The 25,395-nt window shown below is 34.7% G+C and overlaps 1 protein-coding gene across 1 annotated transcript in view; it reads left to right on the forward strand.

The window, feature by feature from the left end:
* Positions 1–284: 284 nt before the first annotated feature.
* Positions 285–25,395, forward strand: part of LOC135168092 (growth factor receptor-bound protein 14-like) — a 299,386-nt gene continuing 274,275 nt past the window's right edge. Inside the window, exons 1-2 of the mRNA XM_064131986.1 lie at positions 285–986; positions 13,253–13,658. Of these exons, the coding sequence (XP_063988056.1) occupies positions 13,607–13,658 (52 nt within the window). The 5' untranslated portion in view covers positions 285–986; positions 13,253–13,606. The remainder of the gene's footprint in view (positions 987–13,252; positions 13,659–25,395) is intronic.

The raw sequence follows: 25,395 nt of genomic DNA on the forward strand, positions 1-25,395 counted from the left end.
TCCCCAAATCATCTCCATCCAACAAGATATATTCCATTAAACCCACCTTCTTTCCTCCCTCCAACGCCGGTGACGTCCACCAAACTTTCAAGACATTTTTTTTCACCTTCTGCTGCGTCTCTCCCAGTATTCGCGCCATTACGCCACCCTCTCCCCCCCTCCCCGTCCTTCCTCACCCACACATCTCACACACAACCACCAGCTCATCCTCCCCGAGATTCCGTAAGAGGCGCTCGTGTGATTGTGCGCGTTTCATCGGGTTCTGTCTCTCCTCGGCGGGAATCGTCAGGTTAGTACTACGCGAGACACCACGCGAGCACTACGTTCTCCATCGTATTCCGTTAAAATTTACAGCATTTATCCTCGTCGAATGAGTTGTACCATCGAGTGATTTGTTTATTTACCGTGGCACATAGTCATCATTGAGTGTGAGTGAATTTTTTAGCCCCTCATTTTCCCTGAGGGGGTCCAAGGGGAGGGAAAAATAGTCCTTTTTCTCTCAGCATTTTCGATATCCCTCCGCGATTTATGAGTCGTCTCGCGTCTCCTCCGGACTCCAACGACAAAACCCAACGATTTTCCCTAATTTATCGTGAACGTGCCCTTCCAGACACCAAATTAACGGATCAGTGTACCCTGGAAGACTTCGTGACACTTCAGGATTATTTAGTGAACGCTGAATTTAGTGTTGTGAGAGACATGTGAGACGAGGCGTTCTTGGAATTTACAGACATCTGTGCTTTGTGTTTTGAGGTGGGGGGCGATTGTTTACATTCACAGCTAAAGTTGGTTTTAGTGTTACCGAGAAGTGGATATATATTTTTTTTTTTTTCGGGTCTTTCGGGAATGGGGAGTTGGTGATAACGGGAGGGGTTGGGATTGTGGTGGTGACGTGAAGATCAGATATTGTTTTCATAATTTTTTTGTTGATTTTCATCAGAAATTCTGGTAGTGTCGATGACCTGTTGGTTCGCCATTTTTTTTGGGTGAGAATTGCATTATTTATTTGTGGTTTATTTTTTTCTCACGTGGAGGGGCTAATTGTTTACATAATATTTAGGGCTATTAGAAGGGGGAAAATTGTCGATTCACTGTTTGAGTTGCATCATCGTGAACTTTTACTTTTACGGACGACTGTTTGCGCAAAATTAGCGGATTAAATGAGGTAAATTGAGGGGATGAGGGGGACTTTGGAATTATTTACGGGGTTTGGGGTGAGATGAAGAAAAATCGATGGGGATTGGTGGTGGGGGGATCGATGGTAATGATATTTTTTAATAGTATTGAGTCGATATTTCTGCAAATTCATTGAATTATCACGAGTCAATGGAGCGCGGTATCGGTGACGCACGAACGCTAGCTTTTCATTCAATTTTTCTTTATCTCTCTGGCATATATTGCGTCAGAATTTAGAGACCCTTTTTCCGGAATCGAGAGCGATTTTTTTGGCGTGTGAAGTCCGTTTGTGGGGGGGATAACGTTGTACATTTAATTCAGTTAGTGAGAAGATAATAATTATGTATTTGAAGTTTTATCGGGGAATATTAGGAAAATAAGTCAAATCACGTGGATTCATTACGTTGAATAAAAAAAGGAAAAATCTGGGAATTGTATTGGCGATGATTTGTTTAAAAAAGGGAACCAATGACGTAAAATATTGGTTGAATAATTAGTTGGATATTTTCTGGTTTCTACACTTGTAAATGGGAATTAACATCGAGAGAAATGATCATCACTTGACCTTCACGAGAAATTGATTAGTTAACAAATTTCCCAAATTCACCATTTTTTTGTGAAATAATTCAGAATAATTCGGAATGTTTATGCAAAGTGATTTGTTAAATTATAATCTTGTGTTTTAACGTAATTCAGGTAGTGGGAAGATAAAAATTATGTATTTGAAGTCTTATCAGGGGACTATTAGCAGAATAAGCCGAATGGCTTGGATGCATTAAATTGAATAAAAAAGGAGAAATCTGGGGACTATATTTGCAATGATTTGTTTGAAAGAGGGAAGCAATGACGTAAAATATTAGTTGAATAATCAGTTGGATATTTTCTGGTTTCTATACTTGTAAATGAAAATTGAAATCGAGAGAAATGACAGTCACTTGATCTTGACAAACAAATGATTATTCGAAAAATCTCCCAAATTCGCGATTTTCTTTGGTAAAATAATTCTGAATGCTGTGTCGTACACCCCCGAAATTCCCATTATATAAGACACATTATTCCTTTTGAAACTTAAATTAAGTCCCTCCTAAAATCCAATATTCATTAAAATACCCTCATAAACGACTGTCATTCGAAATATTTTCCTCGCAGATAAAATCTTGTAAACAGTCCCATTCACGGTGATCCTTAAGGCCCTCCTTGATCCTCAGATCTCAACATACTCTCTCTACACCCACATCCATTCATTAACAGTCACGTGATCACCCCTCTATTCCTTAGTAATATTTGTAAGACTCCCTTCCTTCACTCACCAATTAGTGCTTCGTAAGACTCGTTGTCCTATCAAGTTTTTACTCTTAAACTCGAAAATAACGTTATTATTCTTATTTAGGAAAACCAAAAAAATCCAAAATTATTAATAACTCCAACGAAATAAAAAATCCTAAATCCACTTAAAAATATCCAACAATTTAGAATCGTTATCTAAGATCTTTCAGTAGATTAAAATCTTAAACTTTAACGTAAATCCACTAGTGGGAAGATTGAAATTATATATTCAGTCTTATCGGGGGACTGATAGCAGAATTATTCAACAAATTACCCAAATTCGCGATTTTCTTCGGTGAAATAATTCAGAATAATTCTCAATGTTGATAATTGTTAGTCAATCGTTATGTTGCGGGATTTTTTTTATTCTAATTTTGAATGTCAACGTAATTTTCATGCCTGAAATTGTATTTGGGCCATCTGAGAGTGAGGCCTCAAAATATACGTCCCAAAAGAGATATTTTTTTCTCTTAACATTTACGAAAATATATCAGAGATTATATATTTTTAACTAAAATAATCGTCTGTCACAGTAAAATCTGTTGCTCAATTTTATTGATTATTTTTCCCATCCAAATCTTGGCCAATAGGATTGCACCATTCGACGTTATTTTGTATAGTCAACACGGTATTTCAGCGGATATTCTTGAAAATTACACTGGAAATTTTGCATGTTGATATATATAAAAAAAAACAAATGTTGAAGTAACCCTCAATTGTATCTGACAGATTAAATGGCAATTCGTTGAAAATTATGTCTCATGGTGCAATTCTATCGGCCAAGATTTGGATGCAAAAAATAATCCCCCGAATACCACTCGAACTTCGAAATTATCTGATATTTCCCTCAAGGTTCCCTGCAAACAAATAAGCTCGTCAAGTTTTCCAGAAAAATCACTCGCGCTTCGCGCTCGTGATTTTTAAACTGGAAAACTTGACACGTTCATTTGTTTGCAACGAACCTATCGGGAAATATCCGATAATTTCGGAGCTCTTGTGGTATTACATGCGATAATTAGAATTATTTCAGGTAGTTGACAGTAAATTCCCACTAATAATAATAATAATAATAATAATAATAATAATGTTGCAATAATTTTGTATCTTCAATGTAATCTAGTCCTCCATTTTACTGACGTTCAGGATTATTTCAGTCAGTGTCCAGTAAATTATTATTATAAATTTTCCATATTTCCGATTATGGAAATATGAAAAATTAATATTAATATTTAGTATTAACATACTTTTTTTTTTTAATTTCCGGTCATGATTTTGGAAAACTGCGAAAACTGTTACTGAAACTCTAAGAAACTTTGTCATTGACCAATTGAAAAATGAATAATTACATTACAAAATTAGTGGGAAATGTAAATTTCAGTTTAATCATTCTGGGAAAACTAATGAATTGCAAATGAAGTGAATGAAATGTAGGCATCAAGTTCAGTCAAGTCATCATCACCGAGGCTTAATATTCATTTATTATTCACATTGTTTTTACATTTTATTGTGGCGTAATTAATAACTGCGGAGTTTAATGGAATGACGATATTTTCTTGCGTAAATCCGTGACAATTTCTTACGTGAGAAATAATATTGTATAATCTATATATGTATCCATGTATAATCTTATTATTTATAAGATAATCCGGTGAATAATTTCTGGTATTGTAAGAATTTTGAGGTTTTTCACTAAAAATTTGAGGGAAGACATTTCTTTTTACTTCAAAATTAATGAAACTGGTAAATTCCAGTTATTTGTGATTGAAAAATCAGGACTTTGAGTTAATTTTCAAACGATTTTGAAAGTCCATCAACTTCCAGGCAAGAAAAGTACATTTTGGTTTTTCAAAAAAAATTTTAAATCAGATCTTTCATCAGTATCTTATAGAAAAATCAAAATATTAATATCTTACGAAAGCTAATTTAGATAATGCGGACTACATACTAATTATTTAGTATTTTACTGATGCAATTAGTCGGAAAATTTGCTAACTGATAATGATCAAAAGCAGCGTACTCGGTCGGTAACATACCGACCCCGAGGGTAAAGCTATTTTAAATGAATTTGAAATCCGAATTCAGGTGGTAGTCATTCGGTAATGAAAATTGCGAACGGTTTTGACTATATATTCGCTCTCATTGGCAAACTCTTACCATTCAGTGACGTCAGAATGCCAACCGACACTTAACGACGCACAAACGGACACTTGTTTGGCGGGAGTATTGCTCGTGACTCCTGACTCATGAAGATACGTGATACGATGATGCGAAAGTTGTCGCTTTGAGAAATGCACAAGTTGATTATTGGGGTAATTTATTGCACGTGCGATTTATTATCTTGAAGATTTTCGTGGAGCCCATTGCTAATGAGCTGATATTACGGTATACGGTAGCTTGAAGTTTAGACCTTTTGGAATTTTAATAGAATTCAATATTTTTCGGGGGAAACAAGAAATTACCGCGTCATTTGAAACTGCAGTTGAAATAAAATCATTTCTTTGTTATATAATCACATATAATACCACAAGTGGTTCAAAATTATCGAATATTTCCCGATAGATTCGTTGCAAACAAATGAAGGAGTCAAGTTTTTCAGGCTAAAAAATCACGAGTGCGAAGCACGAGTGATTTTTCCTGAAAAACTTGACGACTTCATTTGTATGCAGGGAACCTAGAGGGAAATATTCTATAATTTTGAAGCTCGAGTGGTATTCAGGGGATTATTTTTCCTATCCAAATTTCGGCCAAGAGAATTGTGCCATGACATGAAAAGAGGTTTATTTGGTTAAGTGTCGTTTGTTTACCAAAATATTCAAAAAATTATCGCTGATATTCGAGGTAGGCTATACAAAATATCAACAAATGGTGCAATTCTATTGGCTGAAATTTGGGTGGGAAAAATAATCGTAAATATTTGATTAATTTCATCAATGGAATGACCTTATATTGAGTATTTTGTTTATCAAAATTTAAAAATAGTCAGCCAAAACTTATGGAAATTCCCGGAAAAATTCGGTAAAATTTCCGACAATCGCATTTTGTTCAAAAATAACCGAAAAAAATACGTAATTTTTCTTGAATATTTCTCTCCGTGTGGTAAATACCATTCAGAAAAACCTTACATCACTAACTTTCAATTTTTAAACATTAAATTCCAAGTAATTTACTAACAATGTACGATTTTCAAACCCATCATGTTGATAAACGATCAACAATTTCCCCTCAACTATTTTCCACTCTATTGATTGAATTCTTGCGACAGGAAATTGCATTCGATAATCAATTTATCACAATGTAAAAACATCCGAGAAATTCAAGATTATATATAATCTCGATAATTGTAATAACCGTTGTGTCACGATAACGATCATTGCTGGGTAATGGCAGTGTATGAAGTGTGAACATGACAGTAACAAGTTGCCGCGTAATTGCATTATCTCCGGAGTAAATCCATCTACAGTACACGATTCATGCGTAATCAGCAATAACAGTTCTCTTATGCCTTCGACTGACAATAGAGTGAGCCGCATAGATAACTGATAAGACGATCCTGTTGCTCTCGGTGAAAAGAAATATCCGGATAACTGAACGATGAAAATCCATCCTGTGGAATTTAAATTAAAACTACTGACTCAACGCAAAATCCATAAAGTTCTATTCAGTAAATAGCATCAGTGGGGCGGGTTGGGGTGGGTGGGGGGGGGGGAGTTAGATATAGGTAGGTGCAAACTGAACGATCATCGTTGCTACCATTTCTCAGGAGACTATAACCCAATCTCCGGTATAATGGCTCTCACGTAATTATCGTTAATAGCTTTTCTTCATCTGAGTTGAATATTCATATGACGAATCGTTTGCTATTTAATGACAACTTAGGAGATGATATCGTGATATTTTGTGATGTTTAATTGGAGATTGATGGAGCTGCATGTGAGATGGAGAATGATTTTGGTCTCATCTGGGTTTGTCACGAAGGTTCGAGATGAGATCGAGACTGATTTTGGTATCATCTGGTCTCGTCTCGAAAGTTTGAGGGCCGAATATACCCGATTATTGCCGACGTTGGAGTTTTTCATGGGATATGTTGCATTAGAATTTTTACGAAGTCGATATAGTTTTCCTCAGCCGATAAACAAATTTCCCTAGATGGCATAGTAATTATTGGGATATGGGTAGAAGTAGATAAATAAATGTAGCAACACAATCAATTACTTTAAGTTGAAAACTTTATTATTGGCACGGGGAAGGCACGACTGACCTAGAGGATCGTTGTTCAGAGACTGAATTCTTACTATTTGAAAAATCTTTACGAAAAAACAAGAGAACGTTTATGACTCCAGAGGACAAAATTTTCTTTGAATACCACATGTCTCAAGTTCAGAGCACAACAGATCATAAATTAGTTTTTTTCTGATGACTCTTTCAAACGCGTCATAAACCTTGTCGATCGATTTTTGAAGATAAACAGAAGAGTTGTGTTCCAATTTTCCAACAGTAATTTTTCCAAGACCTGAAGTTTTTTCCGAGATTGTAAGACACCACAGTAATTTTTACCGGAATCACTATAAAAATTCTCAGATTTTTCATTTCGCGAAGAAAAAATATGGAAAATTCGTTGAAAAAAAATCGTAAATTCTGTCATTTTTTACTGAATACTGTTTTGGTTGGTTGATTAGGGAATTATTATTATGGAACGTCATTTTTAAAGAATTTTACTCGCCGTGTAAAGCTATCACAAAATTAATCATAAATACCACTCATGTAGGCGGAATTTTGGCAACTGTTGATGTTCATGTCACGTAAATTCAGTTTCCTGATATATACAGGTTACATCCCACTCTCACAGAAGTAATATCCATCAGTATGTAGGCGTCGACACTGATATACGCACACTCACTTGAATGAAAATTGGAAGTTTACAACAACTAGTACGATATAACATGCACTGGACAATGGGAAAAGTGGATTTTTCCGTCTAGTTGGATTAGTCGTGGTATTTGCGATGGGTTTGTCATCGTAAAATTCGAGGGGAGTCACACACATGCGTGACATTCTGTGGGAAGGATACCTGAATGACCAGTTTTATTTCCCATCGACTTTATCCTTTTTAGTCCTGGGAAGAAATTCATTGTGCGAGATTAAGCGACTAAAGTCGAGTTTTTTTTTTAATCGGCGAATTTTTCGTTGGATATCGTCCACTCGCACGTTGAGCCGGTGAATGACATTTGATATTTATGAATATGGGATTAACTTTGGTCCTTTTAGTCTGGGGTGTGGAAGCTGAAGTTTATTGGATCTGTATATTGACCAGATTCAGCTTTGATAGGTCAAGAGCAAGGGAACACGTGCGGAAAATAGTTAATTAATTTTGTTCGTTTGTTAATCAATTGTTCGATTTAACGTCACTTCGATTTGACAAGAGATTTGACATCAAAAGATCCTTTGGAAGATTTTATAAAGACAATTTTTGGTTGGAGATGTCCTCAGAAGAGATTTTACGAATATTTTCTAATATCACATTCAGAACATCTTCAGGGGAAAAGCTCTTCCGAAAATCTTCCAGAGAATATTTTCGGGTTTTTGAAAAACTTTCGATAATTTTTCTGAAAAATTCCCGAAGATCTTTGGCGGATAATTGTTCCACGTGGAGAGGTCTGACAGATGTTGTCCTGGCCAAATTTTCCGAAATTTCTACTTCTGAATGAAAGCATTACAAGTGATGGAATCCAAATTTCTCATTTTTTGTGATATACATTGAGGGAACGATTGAGTTGTCCCGACTGGACTTAACTATTTCGTATATTGGTTAATAGTTAACAAATTATGTCATTAGTTTAGAAGGCTCGTTTGATGCAACTGAATGGTACCTCCTGTTCTATCAGTGAACGATTCATTTTTTCTCCAAATCAAATTCGTTAACTATTAACGAATGATGGAGTTAAATATGACCAAATGAATATTCATTAATAGTTAACGAATAATGAGGACAGTTAAGAAGTTTAGTTTGATATAACTGAATAGTTTCTCCTGCTCTATCAGTGAACGATTCATTTTTCTCCAAATCAAAGTCGTTAACTATTAACTATTAATTGTAGAGTTAAAAATGACCAAATGAATATCCGTTAATAGTTAACAAACGCCTCGCTCGAAGGGCGAAAGTCAAGTCAGACAAGATTTATCAATCCTACATTCGTTAACTATTAACGAATGAACGTTTACTGTCACCAGATCGAGGGAAATATCTACAACTAAAATCCAGTCCTTCGAAATAATTAATCCCTTCCATCAGTGGATTAACCTTATGGGGCCGAATTTTTAACTTGACCTTCAACGATTTCGTCGCATTTTTTTTCTCTCCCCATTGCTAATTCATTATGAAAAGGTGATCATGCCCTTTGAAGTCAAGAGGAATGTACCATTTGTTTTGTAATCATTTCGAAAATTTGGAAAAAGCATTTTGACGTGTGCGAACAAAGTTAAAAATGATGGGAAAACCTGTTTCTGAGTAATTTAGGAACAATCGTCATATTGAAGGTTTTCACCAAAGGTCTCGACCTAATCTTTGGACCACTCTAATCTCACAGTTTAGCTGTCACAAACGGGAGTCTCATAAAAGAGATGGTTTTACTGGGACAAGGTTTTCCCCTAACGTGTGATTTTCTCTCGACCTTGGGCGAGTGCCATATAGTGAGTGATGGAATGCTGGATGGGGCAGGACGGGAGGGGAGGAGGGGTAAATGGGTTTTTCTATATTATCTTCTGAGTTATCTATTGTTTTGGCCAAAGACAGATATTTTTGAGATACAAATTCCCGGGAAAAGGTATATAATATTAGAATCAAGTAGATGACGTAGTTGTCTAGGTGCCAATGGACGATGGAATGAAGATTGGATGAAGTGCGATTGAGACTTGACCAAGGTGGATCGAGCCTAGATTCTCAAGGTTGAAGCAAGCTTGGATGAAGCTCGAAAAGTCACTAAGTGTCCGGCTGGAATTTCCATCCTCGATCGAGGCTTCACCGACAATCCTCGATCAACCCTTCGAATCGCCCGATAATTCCCCAGTAATTAATTATCATTGATAACTCCTTGAAGTATTTTAGGGGAATATAATTGGGTACATTGAGGCACGTTATTTATGAAGCTAATAATTATATGGGCTGAATGGAAGATTAACGTCTGAGTTTGAATCAGTCTTGGATTCGACAATGAAATGAAGCTTCATTCTATCCTGGGCCCCTCCAGCCTGGAAGACCAGACTCTTTCAAGATTCAATTGACATTCCAAGGAGCACATACCGATCAAGTTGGATCGATATAGGATTCAACGGTGGAATCAACATTGCTTCCACGCTGGGTCTTCCAGGCTCGATCTCCAATCCTGGATCTACATTGTCCTCTCCATGATCACCATAGAGAGTCAATGCTTCATGGACTTCGGATCCTGGGATATTTTCCACCATATGAAGCACCTACGTTCTTAAAATCATTGAAAAAAGGAATCATTCAACGATGGAATCAACATTGCTTCCACACTGGGTCTCTCAGGCTCCATCTCCAATCCTGGATCTACCTTCTTCCCATCCTCACGCTGGCCATCTCTCACCTGGATGATTCCACTTTCTTTTTCATCTGAAAATCATAAACTCAGCTCGATTAATTTTCAACTTCTCAATCCAGGAAAGTCATGTAAATCACCAGCAATCGAATCTCGATCTTCCATCATATCTTCACATTTCAAGGTCTCTCCAACCTTCCCAGACCAATTATCGTCTTAAAATTCACCTGATACTTCCCTCCCCCCTCTCAACTAAAATCATCCAATATATTCCTCCCCTTTCACCTTAATTTTCATAAATTCATTCTACATTGTGTGTATCCAATCGACTCTCAACATTCCTCAGAAAATCAGGTCTTGTTCAGTGAACGTAACAAGGATCTTTGGCTCGTTTGAGGTGCCCATCGCGGTACCTTTTGCTGTATGATTCAATTGTTATGCCTCCTCTTCGTTGTTACAACCCTCATCTGCCTTCCAGTGTTCCAGGTACACAAGTTCAAATCCAAGCACGCGAATGTAACACAGGAAAAGGGAGAAATAAAAAAATAAAAAAATAACAAAATGAAAGCCGAAGAATGGAGATTGAAGTGGATGAGAGAGAGAGAATGAAGATGGATGTGTGGTGGTGGTAGTGGAAGTGAGACAAATATATATGCGGTTGAGAAAAACGAGAACTCTCCGTGTGGTCCCAAGACTTCGCTTCGGCTTCTCAACCAAAGAAAGATGGATGTGACGGTATGCGATACCAGGGCAGGGGGTGGGATAGGGGGATTGAGTGGGAGGGGGGGGGGAGGGTTGAGGGAACCGTGAACGGGCGAATGCCAGTGGTACAACATAATGCAAAATAAGTCGTAAAATCGTACACGCTACATGTGCTTTGGGATCTTTTTTTTATGAATGGAATTTCGATTTTGGTTTGTTGTTGTTGGGGTCGTTATAATCCAGTCAGACGACGGTGGAAAATATTATTTTTAATATTATTGACATTGTAAATATATTTTTTTTTGTGAATCATTTTGCTGAGTTACTTTATTGGTCATTAATATTATTTTATTAGTTATTTATTGCGATAAATAAGAGAATATTTGGAAGTTTTGGGATCATTTTAAATTCATTAGAGGTACATTTTGGAAATGGGATATTTTAAATTATGAAACGGTGATATAATTGGCTTGAAATAGTTTATTCGTTGGTTGTTTGGAAGACATCGGATCGTCATCAATTTTTTTGGGGGAATTGAGGTGGGTAACGAAGAGGTACAACACCCTGGACTTTATAGAACGTCGCTATTATGGGTTTTATTTAGCTGAGTCTGTTTAGGGTCAAAAAGAAAACATAAATATCTTGGTTCATACTTCTCAGAATTCTCGACAACAAAAATATGTGGTACTATTGACTGTAAACATAAGACACAAAATATAAGATTAAGTTTCTTCCTCGTGTTATTTGAATCAGAAATTCAACAGAACAGATTTTCTATTTGTGTTCGGGATATTTTGTCGTGTGGTATTTCGTCATAGTTTGTGTGTTTGATAAGAAAGATGGAAATGTAAATTTATTTTTATAATATTATTCAACTATTTATATTATTTATATTATTTAACAATTTATTGTAGAATTTATTGTTCAATTTAGCTTCACATCTGGATTTTTATTCGGTTTTTAATATTTCGTTTCTGATAAAGGGCTCGATATAATTCTAGCTAATTTGATAATCCGATGTGGTTTGCTCGTGAGACCCTTCGAGGGTGTTCCTCGCCCCTGGCTCGTCCAGGGTGAGAGATATGTCTCAACGACAGGGCCCTTTTGTCTATGGGATTGTTCATGTGTTGAGCTGGTCAGGTCGTAAACAAGTCGAGGGCTTTTGGTTATTCCCTGAGATGTTTCTAACTCGTCAATTGTTCAAGCTCGTGGCAAAAATATTTCTAATAAATTTGTTTAGAGTGATGCAGCCTACACGGAGGGTTAAATCCGGGAATTAGTGTAGGGAGATTTCGATAAAAATTACTGTGGTGCCTTAAAATCTGGGCGGAATCTGCGGGCCTTTGACAAATTATGATACCCCGCAGTAAAATTTGTTTATCGGCTTAGGAAAACTTCAATATCGGTCTTGTAAAGATTCAAAGTCTAATGGGCGATGAGGAAATGAACGCTAAACAGCTGATGCAATAGGTTCCATGACGGGGTCCAACGTCGGCAATAATCGGGTTTCTTCGGCGCTTGTCGTTAACCAATTACAATGAGTTGACAAAAAGTGATGTGGAGTGTAGTAAAAAACGAAGAAAGACGCAGTAAAATGGACTAATTTGCATAACAATTTTTAGAGGATTTCTATTAATTTTTAATTTAAACGCAAATTAAAAATTATAGAGCTTGAAATTTTATTGTGCTATTTCGTCAATTTTACGAAGCTACATATCATTAATTATGAAATTTATTACGAAATCAAAATTATCAATCAGTCTCTCAAATATTTATAAAGAGATTTGGTATATTTTTTGCCAGTCGCATCTGTAGATTTTTTAGTCGCGAATGGTCGTGCACTCCTATTTTTATCTGAAAAATCCGGAAAATTTTTGTAAATATATTCTTGAACTTGGAAAATAGTGATAATTAATGCAATTCATATGCCTATTAAATTAAAAAATTAAAAAAATTGAATTTATTTAAATTTTTTAAAAATTTGATTTTTTAAATTTCAATTGGTTTAGATTGTTTAAAAATTTAAAAAAATTTCTCATTCTTATGCCACTTAAAATATTGAAACTGTATTAGATTATCAATGAAACCTGAAATTTCATGATTTTTAATGCCTGAACTGTCCCCGTAATATAATTTTTCCAACCGTATATTTCATAAACTAATTAAATTTCCGGTGACGCTTGAACAGTCACGATTTCCCTCGTTAATGACTCTTAAAAATCCCTGCAATCGAGGAATTCATTGATACTCACCAAATCTAATCCGGAAGCTCATTAGTAATCACGGTAATCACATAAAATGGCAATCAGGCTAATTAGCCTGGTAATCACCGCTGATCGATTACATTCCCTAATCCGAGTGTTACCCAATCGATCAATGAACACCTCTTCGATAAAATATTTCTCTCCGCGAGTGTAAAAACCAGAATTTTTTTTTTATCCTCCACAAAACCACTGATTTATTTATTTATTTGATTTTCTTTTTTTTTTTAGACATCCGGAGATTTTTCGGCCACTTGACGTATCCAACATTACATACATATCACCGGTCCTGTTAATAGACACAATCAGATGATACGTGTGGATGGTAAACCGTGTTATCGGTGTCACTTCATGAGTTTATCGTGTGCTCATTGGCATATCGACTCGTCATAACGATCGATCGATCCTTCTTCGTGTTTGATTTTATCATTGGGGGTAATTAACGTCCGGATTACAACAGACTGTAATTAAGAACTTACGTTCGGGCTTTTGTTGAATACGTTTGAGTTATTGTTTAAACGTGCAAAAATAAATACGGACAGTCGACGATTTACTGGCAAATTGTGTACGCCGAGGCTCGACACCATGGATTACCGACTTTTCTCGAATAACAACAATAATTATCCCACGCATCACCGTGAGTATTAAATTATTTATTATTCAGTAGATAACACTAACAGGTATAATCGTGATTAATTATTCAACGTATTTTTATTGTTCGTTGACGTTTATGTATTTTAGATGTGGGGGGAGGGTACACGGAGAGAATATAAAATTATTTTAAAAAATATAACAGTAATTTGTAGAATACGAAATTATATTAATCACTAGAATCGATAAGTCAATTTTAGAGGACCAAAAATGTTAAGGGAATTATTATGATTTTTTGAATATTATAATTTGTTATATTAATTTAAAATTTTCAAACTGTTCGGATTATTTTTATTGGAATTTTCTCCTCGTGTAGATCAAACAATTTTTGATTAACAATTTAATTTGCCAAATATATGATACAAAGGTTAATCAAATCCGATTGAACATTTGACATTTAATATTCGAAATATTTAAATATTTTTATGAATTAGCTGTGAGAAACTTCAAATAATCCCAGTCCACGAAATGTTCGGCCTTCAAAGGTCAGCGAGAATTTGACAAAATAAATTCCCAACGGAAAATGTTTTTCCTATTTTTAAATCGAGATTTCCAGGAAAATTGATGGAACGTGTGATTGATTTTTCTGTGAAATACAGATCGGTTTAATAGTAGATATCCTTGAAATTGATTTATTCCCCAAATGAAGGATTCAAATCGTTCAAATTTCAATTCTCTAATTTTACCTGTCCCAACTTTTCTCTTCACCCAAAAATTTAAACAATAAATTGAAATTTATTTCGAAACGAGTAAAAATTACTGGATTAGCTATCGTTTTCGTTGATTATCTTTCGTTAGTGATTTTGAATTTTACATTCTCTTCGTGTGGGATAACATTGAATTGTTAATGTCTCACGAGTGAATGAGACGATTGGGAATAAATAAATCTCATTTTTAAGCTTTAAAAATGCCTTGAAAATGAAATAAAAATTGAGGCATTTATTGACGATTAAAAACTAACTCACTGGTGGTATAGTAAGGGGAGAAAATACATCCGGTTCATACCATTTTTATGATTAAAAAGAATTCTTTTGCTGTTTACGGACAATTATTAATGAGAAAAACGAGGTCGACGCAAATTAAATTTTAATTTCCTTGAAGGGAAGGAATTTACTGATAAATTTCGCTTTATTACAAAGTTAATACTCAACAAAAAAATTGATGTTTTTATTTGACAGTTTTAATTTGCATGTTAGAGGTGTAATTTGGTGGTAAAAAATTCACAACTTCATTCGTTGGAAAATAAATTCCGGAAAATAAGTCTTAACTGGAATATTTCCTCTTCCGGCTAAAGAATTCACATCCCTCACCGCAATATTTCAAAGACAATTAATTTATTTTCATTTTTTGTAATTTTTTTGTTATGAGAAGAGAAAATATTTCTGGTACATGAGACATTTATTGTTTTTCTAATGTTTCTACAATCGATAACAAAATAATTACTTAACAAATCAGTAATTCACATCAATTTAAAATTCAAATTTGTTCAAAAAAATATTTAAAAATGATGTTGCCCTTCAAAAATGAAATCTAATCTGAACCAATAATTTTTATTGAATAATTTACGCAATTTGTTGGCATTAAATCGACAAAATATGAAGATCTTTACTGGCCATTGAGTTTTGTTTCTCATTTTTTTCGAATAAATTAACGTAAATGTTGTTGAACGGAATTATTTTCTTTTCCGGATGAATTAGTCTCGCCCTTTATGCAATATTCCAACACATTTAAATAATCTACATTAAAAATGAGGTACCATAAATGTAGCACGATAAATTTGACACCCAACATTCCTCTCATATGATACAGAATATTTTTATATGAAAAAATTGTCGGTTAACAATTTATTCCACTGGGCAACCGAAATATCCATCGATATTATTTTTTCTGTATCATCGCTTCACAATGCACAATAATCCCGTATAAAAACATAAACACTGAATATTTTGTTTCAATTTGTCTCATTTGCACAGCTTATGGATCAATTTACTTACTCGTATTTTATGTTCCATTGTCATTCGTGATGAACATGATACTGCTGGGCTCAACGCATGACAATTCTGATCATTTTGCCTCGATTAAATGTTTTGTTTAATCGATAACTAGTTTGATTTTTCCATGCGCTAGGGACATTCACGAGGCACTCAAGCTAATTATCAATATCTTGTTTATATTTCAAGAAATTTAATCGTGATTATGAATTAATTTTTTTTATGGTACATTAAGATAAAAATTATTTTTAGTTTTCGAGCAAAATCTCTGATTTTCTAATTTCTAGGATTTACGATGATTACAAAATGATTTTGTTTAACATTCAGTGTGAGAGTTCCCATTTTTCAAATTCTTTATTTAATAATGTATAAAGAATGACTGAAGGACTTAATTGCGTAATTTAATTATTCATTTATAATTTTTTGTCCGTGAAATTTCCAGTAACTTTTGGAGGGAAATTTGTAAAATGAGGAAAATCACCAGATTTTCAACTTCTCACTATTTTTATAAATAATTTATGAATAACGAATTTTGAGTTTAATAAAAAGTTTATGGTATTTCAATGATTAATTAACGAACAAAGAATGTCAATGAACAAACCATGCGATCAATAATTTAATATCAACGAAGAAATTTAATTAATTAACAAATTTAATTTCAATGTTTACGTTTTTCATTCCAAATATTTCATATATTATACATATATTAATTAATATTTTATATTAATTAACAAATTTCGGAAATTGTAAAAAAAATTCCCCAACGATTCAACATTATTTTGTAAATGATGTGTTGAAATTGTTCTCTTCCTTTTTGTTCTAAAAATCAGAAACTCTCTCTTTCTCTCTCGGTAGTTCTCCCCCCACTTTTCTATTTTCACCGATGAACTAATATTCGCAAACTATTCGCCTTTCCATCGAATGAATTTCACTCGGAAACCTTCAAAACTGGTAATACATTCAGCACGAACGACTCGGATTACAGCGAAAATGAAATGAGCCATCGCCAGCATTAATATTTCCCCCTTCCTCTCCTCCTCCTCACCGTCTCTCCCCGCCCCCTTCTTCCCTCATGCTGATATATTGCGTAATCCCGTAGAATTTCAAAGAGTAAGTCTTAAGCCAGGGTAAATCCCGAGGGATGAATGCAGTAGATGAATTCCGACTGCTAATGCGAGAGGCGTAATAACTGATGATTCGATTTTTTATGGTCCGAAATATTGAATGCATTCCCTACAGAGGATGAAGATACAGGAGGATGTGCTCTGATACATTTTTCAATCGTTTAGCGATACGCGAATATATGTCGAGATAAAAGTGAAGAGACTCCTAAATAAGTCTTTCACAGATGACAAGATGAGCATGAAGTAGTTGTTTAATTTGAATTAAAAAATTTCGGACGTGATTGATTGATTGATTGATGGTTAATTAAAAATTTTGAAACGTGAAAACCTACTTACGCGCAAAAATTTGATTGTTATAAACTAGTTTTTAAATTTAGTTAAGAAGAGACTTTGGAGGCAGGAAAGAGAGATCATGGCGCATATCGATTTTGGCTATTGATCAGGGAGTTTTGAATGAATATTTGTGAATTTGATTTCAGCCGGATGGATATTCGGGTCAGGTACCCTGAGTTAGGATTATAGATTGATCGGATTGTAGTCAGGTTTGATCTGAATCGGTCGGTCGTCATCTGAAATTGATCATAAATTGATCTGATCGTAATCAGGTTTCGTATGATCAGGTCGGTCATCAGAAAATGATCGGTAGTTTATCCGATTGTAGTCAGGTTCTATTTGATCAGGTCGGCTGTTATTAAAAATTGATCCGATGGTGGTTAGTTTCATTCGATCAGGTCGGTAATCATCAGGAATTGATCATAAATGGATCCGATCGTAGTCAGGTTTCCCCTGATCAGGTCGATCGTCATTAGAAATTTATCATAAATTGATCTGATCGTAGTCAGGTTTGGTTTGATCAGGTCGGTCATCAGAAATTGATCGGTAATTGATCCGATTTTAGTCAGATTCGATTTGATCAAGTCGGCTGTTATTAAAAATTGATCATAAATTGATTCGATGGTGGTTAGTTTCATTTGATCAGATCGCTAATCAGCAGGAATTGATCATAAATCGATCCGATCGTAGTCAGGTTTTCCCTGATCAGGTTGTCGTCATCAGAAATTGATCAAATTGATTCCATCGCTGTCAGGTTTCATGTGATCAGCTCACTTATCATCAGAAATTGATCTGATCATAGTCAGGTTTCATCTGATCAAGTCGATCTTTATCGGAAACCGATCAGAAATCAATCAGGTAGACGTTAAGTTTCATCTGATCAGATCGGCCCTCATCATAAATCAATCAGGTTTTTATTCAGCAAATTTTTTTCATGTGACGAAAGATGATGAACCTTGTGGGCTGGAAAGCATGACGATTTCCAACAGGATGTAAAGAATATTATGGTACAGTACCTGGTAATATTTGTACTTTCCAGCAGCACCTGGTCTCACTACTCATTCTCTTTTTATTCTTTTTCACCTGAAGAATTTAGTTAATTACTCATTCGTAATCGGAGATTCGGGATACCTTGACCTGAAGTACCAAAAGAACTTTAGTGAAAGTTCAAATAGTCCTCAAGTCTGTCGCACCTCGTCTAGAATAACCCATTCACAGTATTTTATGAATATCACAGTCAGTGAAATCCTTCAACAATATCTTCCTATTTTTAGTAAAATCTTTTTCAACCTTCATCGCCTGAAAAAAAAATTTATTTCTGACTTTTCATTTCTGAAGTCAATCGCATTCTGACCTTTTATGTGAATGCGATTATCGTTTTAAGATAATATCGTATACTCGGGGGAAAATATAATTTTGCTAATCACATTTGTTTTCCACCAACAAATGCCCGAAATTTCCACTGGAAAATTTGCTGTAAGTTTTTGTCAAGAGAATACTTGACTCGCAAAATTATATTTTCGTCTCAGTGTATGTCTTCCTGGCAGCAGTTTCAAGTGAAGAAAAGTATCAATTCAATCGAATCCCTTTTATTTAACTCACAATCACCGATTTTGAATAAACGAGACTAATTCCGCGCCTCGCACGCCATATTTGAATTTCCCGCCTTCCACACATTGACTAATGAAAAAAAAGTCTTACACGTGAAGTTAGCCGACGGCCTAAAGCACTAACTTAATTTACGTCTTCGTTTTTTCTTGAATAGGACGAAATCTAATGCGCAGTCCGCGCGCCCTATTTGAATTTCCCGCCTCCAACACATTGACCAATGAAAAAAAACTGTTACGCGTAAAGTTAGCCAATGGCCTAAAACACTAACTTACTTTATGTGCTTGTGCTTTGTTATAACAAAGTAATAGAAAGCTCCGAGAATTTGAGGAAATTACTCTATGCGCTTAACTAGATTGTTGTATTGGCACAGCTTTAGTGCACCCTCAACACTTCCTTCAAATTTTTGTTAACCACATTTTACATTGAAATTATGGAAAAAGTACGTAAATGTTATTGAATACTTCTCTTCGTGCACTTTTAGGGCTTTTATATGCGAAAAGAATGTGTGTGGCTTTTCCATTGTCATTTCGATGTGGTCCGTTTAATTCTGAGATTGCGGTGACATCAGTTGACCGAGGAATGTGGGCAATTTCACCCCTTTACGAGGCTCAAATTGTTTAGAGACAGCAATAAATCAGTTCTACGAGTAACTCGGTGACATTCTGGGGTTTAGTACTACGAACGGAAGATACAGAAACCGTTGAAACTGTTTTAAGTTTTAGTGGCACGATTTAGTGGAAAAAACTGTCAGAATCGGTGCGGGTGGTTCCACAAAGCTGAGGAGTAATTACTAAGATAGTAATTAGTCAAATATCGTTATTGATGATGGCACCCAGACAGAGTTTTTGAATAAACATTAGTTAAAATTAGTGACTCTAATCCATTGCAATTTTCCACATTTTTCGTACTTAATCAAAGCAAAAGTAATTACAATAAAATTTACCAATAAATTCATTATAATTAATAACGAGGAGCGGTATTTATTCGAAATTTTTATTGCCTCTCATTTCATCAATAAAAAAATTAAAAAATAGACGTCACGATGTTCGTTAAACGTGACAGTTCCACAGAATTAGGCGATGACTTGATCACCTCATCGACCTGTTACGATTTAATTTTAAATTCACTTCTTAATTGACTTTATTCCGTCTGAAAAATATCAGCGTTTAATTAACTTGACGCTAATCAACTGTCGATGTGGGAAATAAGTCAATCGTTAACGCAACGATCTTGGACGTGTCAATACAAATTAGTAGTTGATGAAAGTAGTTGTTGTCAAAGGAATAGTTGAGTCAGAGGAATATTTAGTTCATTCACACGAATGAGAAAAAAATATTCAACTGAATTCATTTGGTAACATCAACCGAATTCTTCGATCCGGAAACGGAAGTCATATGTTTATTCAATCTTCCGTAATGTCAACTGATGCGGTTCAACATTCGTTACTTTGTACCATCAAAGACAATCAATTTGGTGACTTCTATATCCCCTGGCGAGGGGCCAGGAACTTGAACATTTCCACTCGTATTTTGCCACCACGTAATCTCACGACCATTTGTATTCTAACGTCTTCTTTTTCATTCGGTGAATAACTTTGGGACAACCTTTTACTGTCACCAGGACTTTTAACAAATGGGGTAATCTGGGACTTTGAAAGTAATCTAATTCATGTCGTTGGTGTGCTCATATGTGATTGATACGTTGGTATTGATCGAGGAAGGAAGTCTAGAATAAGATGATAAAAATTAAAAATTTTATTCTGTAAATTTATATTTTTGTCCTAGGAAATTTTGTTAGACAGAAACCGTAGGACGTAAAGTTCAATCAAGTTATGGGGAAGACAGACGAAGGGAAAAATCAGTGAAATTTTGTCATGGGGTTCAAATAAAAATTACTTTGGTGCCTTACAATGTCTGAGTTTTATATTCGTTGGGGTGTCACATACAATTTTGAATTTCTTAGAGTTGTAAATTCTAGGAATCTGTCCTTTACAGAATGATATTGCGAATGTCCACTGCACGCTGACGTTTTTGTTGTGTAGTTGGATTTTTCAAAAAATGATTATTATTATTATTAAGCATTATTATTAAGCTATATGCAAGGTTTATTAGTTGAATTGTAAATACAATATAGAGTACTGCACGTATGGGTATTTAGATTTTGAGACTACATTAATTCAGAAATTTATCAATAGGATTAATAACTATGGGATTTAGATCATGTAGAATATTCGACATTGTGCACGGAAGTTAATAGTATTTCACTATTTTGTTCATCATTTTCCTTTTCTGTTCTTCGAATCTCGGGCATTACTACACAATGTGGTTGATGTCTTTTTCTGGGGAGCTGCATTCACATGTAGAGTTTTCAATAATTCCAATCCTATTGTAATGATTTGCCCTGATACGATTTATTCAGACAATTGTGAGGAAAAATTCTTTATCGACCTCGTAAAAAGTCAAAGCCTAATGGGCGACGAGAAGATGGAGGATAAATGGCTGATGCAACAGGTCCCATGACGGAGACCGACGTCGGGAATAGTCGGGTATACTCGGCGCTCATCGGCAAAATTCATGTGCGCGCGCAGTAAAAAATGGAGGACGGGGCGGTAAAATGAACTGATGTAGATCGTGATTTTTAAAAGATCTCTATCGTTTTTTCGTTTACACTGAAATAAAAAATTATGGACTTTCACATTTTATAGTGCCGTTTCGTTAATTCTATGAAGCCGCATATTATAGATTGCAAAATGTATTGCAAAATTGATGGTATTGATATGAATTTTTATGTGTAAATGCAACACATTCCGGTATTTCCAGGATTTTGCATCTTGATTTTAGTTGTTGGTACAGTAGTTTTTAACAAAAAATGATGCGACAATAGTTTTTTTTTAAATTTATTTTAATGCTGATAGAATATGCTAGTGAATTGATTTGATATCGCTGTATTTCTTAGAATTGATTTACTGTAGCTACCGGTAGCTTCCGATTATTTATGGATTGAAAATAGACTTAACCTCGCTTCACTTTACGAAATACCGACAGACGTTCACCTGACGTCATGAAAATGTCACCTGAGTGCAAGAGAAATCGTTAAATTAGCAACAATTTGGATCGAAACTTGTCTGTGTTGTTTTGCAAACTTCCACCGATTCTTCGCTCCATTATTCAATCATCATTTCATTAAGTTCAATAATGTCGTAGCCTTTGACATACTTCTTATATTTGTCTTTTCATCCACTTTTGGCACAATTCCTTCCACGTCGATAGAAGAAATTAATTTTATCCGAGGATTTCATTTGGACACACGTTAATCATTTTCAAACGAAAGTGATTCTACAATAAACATCAGTTATCTTTTCTCTGAGATAGATTTGATTGAAAGAAATGGAACTTCTCTAGAATTGAAGTTCCTTTCGTTTATCGGAATAACAAGAGTATTTGATTTCTTGTCAATCAGGAGTTTTCCTTTTTCCGGAAATTCTTTGGTGCCCTTGAGAACCAAAATTATTCTCATGATTAAATACGTGGTTACAGTAATCAACACGTTTCTACGTTTTTTCAAGTTAATTATAATTGAACGGAGATATTCATATGGTGAATCAGAGAGGACATTGTCACGTGGAAAAAAACTTTGAGATTGAAATGAGATATCGTCAAGTTGGGAGAAGTTTATATTTCTTCCCCAGAACAACAACATATTCATTTACAATAACGAAATCACAGATTACGGCAATCATCCACTAATTTGGATATTACAAACTTTGTTCAATGTGATGTATGAGAAGGTCAATTCAAAGATTGTCATCATTCCAAGAAACAACAATCAATTTACTCATCGAAGTATTTATTTCATGAGTACAAACTTTTTATCAATTAAGGAAAGTGAAAAATTTCTTAGCTGGAGATCATATTTGGTTTTTAAAAAATCAGCTTTTTCATTCTTGTGGTGAATACACATGACTTGACTCCAAGAGCTGTTTTATTTGCTTCCAGTAAATGTAACTCTCAGAGAAATCATTGATATTCCCCATAACATCTTATGTATTTCAAATCAGTCCTAGTAATCGATACTTATTTCAATAAAAAAATATCTCAAAAATTATTGTTTCCACCAGTGAACTTAGCTGTCAGCCATTGACATTTCTCCCCTACGACCTTTTGCCAATACTGTTTAAGGTCAATGTGGTATAAACAATGCAAAATCCATTGAATGTTAATCAGCTGACGTGATATTCACTGGGTCAAATGATGAAAATGAAATGGCTATCAATTTTGAATGCTGAAAATTCGTTCATCGCGTACGTGTGCTGTGCCCTGACATGAGCTGATGTGCTGTCAGTGATATCAGGTTATGGCTCATGATTATATACCGTGGAATGGAGAGTTGCTCTTTATTTATGCAAGCTCACTAACTTATGTTCCATAACTGATTGCACACAACAGGGAACATTATTATTATTTTTTTTTTCAATGGGAAACACAAACTTCGTACCGGTGATTGGTATCCGGGACATTTATATCAAAATTTCATGTTTCAATTTTCCGGTTCATTACGGATGTATGGAAGAGGATGGGATAAATTGGTTGGAGACGTAATTGAACTGTCATACCGAGGGATTGTGTACTCATGCAATTAGTGGGAACTATTGATTGATTATAAACAAAGTTGTTAAGACTCCGCATTTCATTGTTAAAACGAATATTTATTGTTTTCTGCGGCACTTTGTACTCCTTATCGTCTTTACGGTGGCTATTCTGAGGTAAATGGAGCAAAGTTATTGGTTTCGTTGAAAAAAAGAGAATGGAACGTGTGACCTTGACGCACTAACCTAAACTGAGATATGTAAGATTGTTCTTTTGTGATGAAAATCGATAAAAAATTATAATTCAAGATTTTTCGGAGAATTTTCGTTCGAAATTTTGTTGGATTTTGTTGATTGTCTCGTTGATTTGATTCAGTTAAGTCCATTGACTACGGTTTTGATGTCTTCCTGGGTGTTTCCTTGCTTGGATTGTACACGAAAAGAAATTTAACGAAAAATTGGTATGTTGGCATTACACTGGCGGGCCATACTTGCATTTAAAGACGTCCGAAAATTGGCTCCTCTCTCTATTTTATTGTATGATTTTTTCTGAGTTTTCTTTTTGCAATAGTAGATTTTAATTTCGTACTTTCTATAAAAATTTTTGTCAAAATTTACTATAAATAAGTACCAGAACATCAATAAACTTTTGAAATTTTCAGTTCGTTTTGTACTTATTATCATATTAAAATTAAATTATTCATTTCCTACAAAATACTATTTCTTTAATTTTGAATAGCTAATTTCAAAAAATTCCTCCGCTTAAATATAAATTGGTAATTATTCAATGGTGATTTTACTATGTTACATATGAAATTTTTAAATAAATGACGAATGGTCTTGTAGTGCGATGTTCCATAACAATTTTTACTGTCTTAACATTTTATAAACTACTCAAAATTTATTTTCGCGTACATGTGTGTGTATATTGCACTTATGTGTTAGTACTGCCTGGATATGAGATATATCGATTCCATATTTGTGTTGGTACTGCAAACGAAAATGACCAAAAATTTTTTTTAGAATCACTAACACTTCATTGACGACGAAGTAGTGACCTCTGTACTGACGTAGTCGTTTTAAAAATTTTACATATCAATTTTTCAGTTTATTACTGAGGCAGAAATAAATGTTATAAATAGGTGAAGGCATTAAAAATCTGCCAATCGAGGAATGGAGGTTTAATGAAGTTTTAGGTGAAGCTTGATGTAATATAAATCCCATTGAAAAGTTTTTATCTTACACTTCTGATAGGCTGTTTACGCTTCCCATCTTCTTCATTGTGACATAAATCGCAGTAAAATAGCCTTCAAGTAATTCTAACAACGCTATCGCCATTTTACTGCCCCTTCTATTCGATACGCGTCGAAGTGGACAAGAAGTTTATCCTCGTTTTCATGTTCACTAAAAAAATTTATTGTCCGCCAAAGATCCGTCGGAATCCTTCAGAAGAATCATCGAACGATCTTCGAGAGATCTCTCTGATGATCCCAAGGGATTCATTGGAAGATTTTCCAACGACAAAATTTTTTCCTGAAGGTTTTTTCATTGAATTTTCATTTAAGGGTGGTAAATATTCTTAGAAAGCTCTTTCCGAAACTAAAATTGTCTTCCAAAGAAGCTTTTAGGGCCCCCAAGATGTTCTAATGATCTTCTGGCGATTCTTCTGAAGATTTCTGTAAGATCTTCGATAAATGGAAATTTTTCTAAACGCGGTAGCCAATATATAACCGAATTCGTAACTTTGAGGGTCTGATTTGGGCTGTAAAATTCCAAAATTCTCCTTTCGTTGAGTTAATTAGTTAATTAACTCAACATTAACATCGTTTACTTAATTTTCCCGCTTAATTAACAGTGAAGAGCTGAAATCCAGGACCTAGATTCCTCTTTTTGAACTCAACAAAACGTTAATCAACGTGGAAAACACATCAAAATAAATAATTGATCTATGAAATCGAAAATAATATGGTTTCATGTTAATAGAAACGATAATTTTCGATTCATTACGAAGAAAGTTATGGGTACTATTGATTCTATTGGAAAAATTCTGAACTTTCCGTTCTAATCGAAGGGCTCTTC

The sequence above is a fragment of the Diachasmimorpha longicaudata genome, chromosome 12, assembly GCF_034640455.1.
Source record: "Diachasmimorpha longicaudata isolate KC_UGA_2023 chromosome 12, iyDiaLong2, whole genome shotgun sequence".
NCBI classification, from domain to species: Eukaryota; Metazoa; Arthropoda; class Insecta; order Hymenoptera; family Braconidae; genus Diachasmimorpha; species Diachasmimorpha longicaudata.